The sequence below is a fragment of the Hevea brasiliensis genome, chromosome 11, assembly GCF_030052815.1.
Source record: "Hevea brasiliensis isolate MT/VB/25A 57/8 chromosome 11, ASM3005281v1, whole genome shotgun sequence".
In the NCBI taxonomy this organism is placed as follows: domain Eukaryota; kingdom Viridiplantae; phylum Streptophyta; class Magnoliopsida; order Malpighiales; family Euphorbiaceae; genus Hevea; species Hevea brasiliensis.
This window is the reverse complement of record NC_079503.1, coordinates 66,354,353-66,360,398: the sequence shown is the minus strand read 5'-3', so window position 1 is coordinate 66,360,398 and position 6,046 is coordinate 66,354,353. Positions and strand designations below refer to the sequence as shown.

The window sequence follows — 6,046 nt, the reverse complement described above, 5'->3', positions numbered from 1 at the left end:
GAGATTAGGTTTTGGGTATGAAGGTAATGAATCTCTTAGGAAAATTTGAGAGAAGAAAAGTTGAAGTAAGAGTGGTAGATGAAAAAAAGGTAAGTTGCTTTAATGAGTGGGAAACATAATTACTTTGAGAAGATAAAATGATTGATTAGACTTTTGATATAAGTCTATTGGAATTAGGATTTATAAAAATTGAGTTTTTATTTAAGTTTAAATTCTTAACAAAGGAGCAGGTGCAATTCAAGGTTATGAAAAAATTAATTATCCACATCAATATGGTCTAATTGGCCAATTAATGTGCAGAGGGCAATTATTTGTATAAAAAAAAATTAAATTAGTTTTTTAATTATTTTTAGGCCTATAATTAATTAAATTAATTTTTTATAAAATTAATTTAATTAATTTAATTATATAAATTTAATTAAAATGATTGATTAGACTTTTGATATAAGTCTATTAGAATTAGGATTTATAAAAATTGAGTTTTTATTTAAGTTTAAACTCTTAACAAAGGAGCAGGTGCAATTCAAAGTTATGGAAAAATTAATTATCCACATCAATATGGTCTAATTGGCTAATTAATGTGCAGAGGGCAATTATTTGCATAAAAAAAATTAAATTAGTTTTTTAATTATTTTTAGGCCTATAATTAATTAAATTAATTTTTTATAAAATTAATTTAATTAATTTAATTGTATAAATTTAATTATTAGGACTAAATAAATATTTAATTATTATTTTTAATAATTATCAACTAGAGAAAGTTATAGCAAACTAAGTAATCGAAACAAGCTATCAGACTATGAGCAAGTTATTAGTAGTTAAAGAACTGTACAAGAGAGTTATGATAACTACTAGACATGCGACGTGGGAAGGTGTTGATTCTAAAACCTTTACATAATCGACCCTCGGCCAATCAACCAATCAATAATGATAAACTCAAGCCTTATATTTAAATTTTCAATAACCAATCTAATTTCTTATTATTTCAATTGTTCAAATTGAAATGAGCGTTTAAGAAAAGTTAGGAAAGCACTATTTTGTATCCGTCATGCCCAGGTTACTTAAGCGGTTAGGCAGCCAAGTAACTATTTCTGAGATGAGGAAGCAAAGCATATCAGCAGCTAAACAAATTGGGTTATGCGCTTTCTTTTTTGAACTTGCTACACTTTTCTCACTCAATGCTCCGCTCTCTCCGCTCCCGTCGCCGCCCCCGTTACGGAGCACACTTGTGCGCCGTCATCTCCGCTCTCCTCCTCCTCATCTCATTGTCTCTCCTTCATACCCGTCTCTCTTCCTCTCACTACTATGGCCGCTACCATCACCACGGCTACCACAGCCGCTCCCGAAACGACGCTGATTCAGCCGCCATCATTCATCAAAATCCCCTTCTATCTGATTCCGACGACAACTCAAACGATGACGTAGTCGACAAGATAGACGAGCACGATACCTTCGAAGACCAAAACGACAGCACTGGTTTCAGAATTGACGATGAAGAGTTATCTGAAGGGGACCTTGAAAATGGCCAAACCAAAAGCAAAAGGAAGATTTCCTCTTCTGGGTATTTTGTAGATCACATAACCGGATCGATTCGCAGAGCTCTCAATAAACGCTCAATCGACGATTGGGATTATGATTATAATTCGTTTAGTGTGGGGTTGAACGTAGAGGATCAAAGCAAGGACGCGTTTGGAAGTGACGATATTCCTATAGATGAGCATGTGAGGAGGAAAGTCAACGAGGTTGATGGGATTGAGGATGCCTTGTTGTTAAAGATTGGGAAAAGAGTTTCTCCATTAAGGGAAGGGTGGGGGGACTGGTTTGATAAGAAGAGCGATTTCTTGAGGAGGGATAGAATGTTCAAGTCGAATTTGGAGATGTTAAATCCTTTGAATAATCCCTTTTTGCAGGACCCTGATGGGGTTGGGGTTACTGGGTTGACGAGAGGGGATAAGGTGTTGCAGAAGCTGTTGTTTAATGAGTTTAAGAAGACCCCATTTCTTGTTAAGAAGCCGTTGAGGGTTTTGAGAATGACTTCCGAGGATGAAGTGGAAGAAAATGGTCATGTGGTTGGAATTAGGAAGAGCGGTGATAATGGCAGAGGAACAGAGAGAGAGAGTGATTTCAAAAATGGGGGTGGGATTAAAATAGCAGAAAGGAGGATTTTTCATGAGAATGAGAGTACTGGATCACATAGTGAGAGATTAAAAAATGTTATTGAAAATCTGATTTCTGGTGGGAATGGGAATGTATTGAATGAAGATGAAAGTAATGTGATTCAAGGGTCCAGTTCAAGTAAGGGATCATCTACTGAGAATATAAAAGATCCCAATGGAAATGGGAATTCAAATACAAATGAGAATAGTATTGATGGAGAACTAAGGCAAATGGAGAATAGAGAGTCTAAGTTGCGGAGGAAGTCTGAGGAGTTGAGTTATGCACTTGCAGACGGGAAAAGATGGGGTTATTTTCCTGGTTTGCATCCTCATTTGTCTTTCTCAGATTTCATGGATTCTTTTTTCGGGAAGGAGAAGTGTGACATCAGGGTGTTCATGGTGTGGAATTCCCCGTCTTGGATGTATACTGTTAGGCACCAGAGGGGACTTGAGAGTCTGCTGTTGCACCACAGAGAGGCTTGTGTTGTAGTGCTATCGGAGACAATTGAGCTGGATTTTTTTGCTGACAGCTTTGTGAAAGATGGGTAAGAGCCCAAGTTCGGACTTTTTGCTAGATTCTGTTGTTAATTGGTGATCTAATTTGTTGTCCAAATTATTCATCTAGTTACAAAGTTGCTGTTGCCATGCCAAATCTTGATGAATTGCTAAAGGATACACCAACCCATGTATTTGCTGATGTTTGGTATGAGTGGAAAGGGACAAAGTTCTATCCCACGCACTACAGTGAGCTTATCCGGCTTGCTGCTCTCTACAAGTAGGTTTGCTTCATTCCCCAGTTATGAATTGTTTGAAGTTCTATCGTCATTAGCTGCTTTTAATTTCTGATGTCCTTAATATTTTCAGCCTGGGAGAGCCATTCTAAAAATATGGTGAAGGGAACAGATAAAAATTAAATAATTATTATGATATATTAAATTTATAGGCCTAAAATTAGCAGGATATTTCTTTCTTATGAAGACTCAAGGAGAGCAAGTCTTTGATGGATGTGAAATGAGGAAATTGTGTTGACAAACTAAATATTTTGAATTATGAATCAAGCAAATGTTGGACAGAAAGAGGGTTTGGTATTTCCCAATTGAACTTTCATCTAACAAATTGTTTGTCTGGAATGATTGCAATTTCTGTGATAAAGTTTTAACATTTCAAGTTTCTCATCTTAGAACTAAAGTGTCGGTATGAAGACATGAAAAAGAATTAATTAGTGCTGGTGTAAACAGCTAGACGGTATGCAGTAGCTTATAGGTTTTGACGGTTGAGAAAGAGGGTTCAATCCACAAAATGTATTTAACTATTTTTCATTTATTTTATTTTATTTTATTTTCGTGTTTTCTTGGAACACTACATTTTTAGCAAGAACCTTATATGTTTGTTTGCTTGTATATCTTGGAGTTCTAGAATGGAGAGGGTTAGGTATTCCCAAATGTATATATACATATATTTCATTATCCAAGTGGAGAGGGTTATATATGTACATGGATTCTGATACGGTTTCTACCCTTAGTAGCTGATTCCACTAAGAAGAAAGACCAAAGGATCGTCTTCAAAACAAGCCAAGAAACTCCCTTGAACCTTCAACCCTTCACCTTGAAGATGTAGAGCTGAAAATATAATTCCCAAGAAGGACAGCCAAGAACAACACCAATTCACCTATGCTGATGAACAACCTTGAACATATAATAAAACTTAACAAATCAAGGCAAGAATTTGCTAAGAAAAATAGAGAGAGTTCTAAGAAGAACTTTGAAGCAAAGCTCCAGCAATTTTGCTCAAAAAATTACCATGTGAATTATGTTCCCAAAATGAAACAAAAGAAGGCAGAAATATGGGTTGGTGTTGTCAAGACATTTCAACAACCATGGGACATGTGCAAGTCTTGGTTAATACACCAATTTCTCCTAAAAATAGATACAAAGTTCAAACATTAATAGGAAGGTCAGATTTGGCAGGCTACAATTGAGAGACAATCTGAAAAGAGATGTTTTGTCTTGAAGCTGAAAGTAGTAACTTTGTTTTTCCTATGAAAAGTTGAAGCATGGCTGGAGCTCTTGGATAAAGTTATGGCTTCCAATCTTTGCAAAATGGACAAAAGCATCTTTAAAAGGTAGGTAGAGATGAGCTGCCAATTGTGCTGCCACCTAGGCACTCCACTTGGACGCCACATTGGATGCCTAGTAGGATGGACTTGCTAACGTGGCTGCCACATGTATGCCAACTTGGACGAATGCCACTTGGTCTCTTGGCTCCTCAAATATGTAAAGAAATGTACAGCAAGGTTGGCTTCTCTTTTCCATGTCCAAACCGAATACTTGCAAGAGGTTGGACTTGGTGATGTGCTTATGCACCAAGCCTTGAAGCTTCTTAGCCATTGCTCTAGTTATTGGCCCTTGATGTGCAATTGGTGCAACCGGTTCCTCATCATCCTCTCCCTCTTCGAAAGAATTCGTCCTCGAATTGTCATCATCTGCATAGAAAGGAGCAAGATCAGTCACATTAAATGTAGCACTTACACCATACTCACCTGGAAGGTTTATCTTGTATGCATTGTCATTAATTCTCTCTAGCACTTCAAAGGGTCCATCACTCCTAGGCTGAAGTTTTGATTTCCTTTGTGTAGGAAACCTCTCCTTTCTCAAATGAACCCATACAAGATCACCAGGTTGGAACACCATCTTCTTTCTTCCCTTGTTAGCTTGGGCTGCCCTCCTCTCATTTACTTTCTCCATTTGTTGCTTTGCTTTTTGATGCATTTGTTTCACCATTTCAGCTTTCCTTTTGCCATCTAAACTAGCAAGCTCATTAGTAGGCAAAGACAACAAATTTAAAGGAGTTAGTGGATTAAAACCATATACAAGTTCAAAGGGTGAATGACCAGTAGATGAATGCATAGACCTGTTGTATGCAAATTCTATGAATGGTATGCACTCCTCCCAAGCTTTCAAGTTTTGTTGAATCATTGCACGTAGAAGAGTGCCCACGGTCCTATTGACAACTTCTGTTTGCCCATCCGTTTGTGGATGGCAAGTGGTGGAGAAACAAAGTTTTGTTCCTAATTTTCCCCACAAGACTTTCCAAAAATGGCTTAGAAATTTGACATCCCTATCACTAACAATTGTTCTAGGAATGCCATGCAATCTAACTATCTCCCTAAAGAACAAAGAAGCAATGTAAGATGCATCGTTAGTCTTGTGACATGGTATGAAATGAGCCATCTTGGAAAAACGATCAACAACAACAAAAATACTATCATGGCCTTTCTTTGTCCTAGGTAAACCCAAAATGAAATCCATTGATAAATCTACCCAAGGTTCACTAGGGACACTCAATGGCATGTATAGACCATGCGGCCTTACTTTAGACTTTGCCTTCATGCAAGTCACACATCTAGCACACACTCTATCCACATCCCTCTTCATGTGTGGCCAATAAAAATGTTCCTTTAAAATTTCTAAGGTCTTTGCAATCCCAAAATGTCCCATTAAACCACCAACATGTGATTCTTTAACAAGCAACTCTCTAATTGAGCATTTAGGCACACATAATTTATTTTCCCTAAACAAGAAACCATTATGCCTATAGAATTTATCATATGCAGCATGTTCACAAAAGGCAAACACTTTCCCAAAGTCATCATCATTAGCATACATTTCTTTCACATGTTCGAAGCCTAAAAGTCTAGCGTCAAGCATGGAAAGTAAAGTGTACCTCCTTGAAAGTGCATCAGCCACCACATTCTCTTTGCCTTGCTTGTATTGAATCACATATGGGAAACCTTCAATGAATTCACTCCACTTGGCATGGCGCTTGTTGAGCTTGTTCTGCCCCTTTAAGTACTTGAGTGACTCATGGTCACTATGAATGACAAACTCCTT

General features: G+C 37.2%; 1 protein-coding gene across 3 annotated transcripts in view; it reads left to right on the top strand.

Annotated features, from left to right (window-relative positions):
* The first annotated feature begins 1,047 nt into the window (after positions 1-1,047).
* Positions 1,048-6,046, top strand: part of LOC110640448 (uncharacterized protein At4g19900) — a 52,863-nt gene continuing 47,864 nt past the window's right edge. The window contains exons 1-2 of one of the 3 annotated variants that reach the window (XM_058130093.1): positions 1,048-2,701; positions 2,782-2,931. In XM_058130093.1, coding sequence (XP_057986076.1) covers positions 1,179-2,701; positions 2,782-2,931 — 1,673 coding nt within the window. In that variant the 5' untranslated portion in view covers positions 1,048-1,178. The remainder of the gene's footprint in view (positions 2,702-2,781; positions 2,932-6,046) is intronic. The other 2 variants (XM_021791757.2, XM_021791756.2) reach the window with 2 other exon arrangements.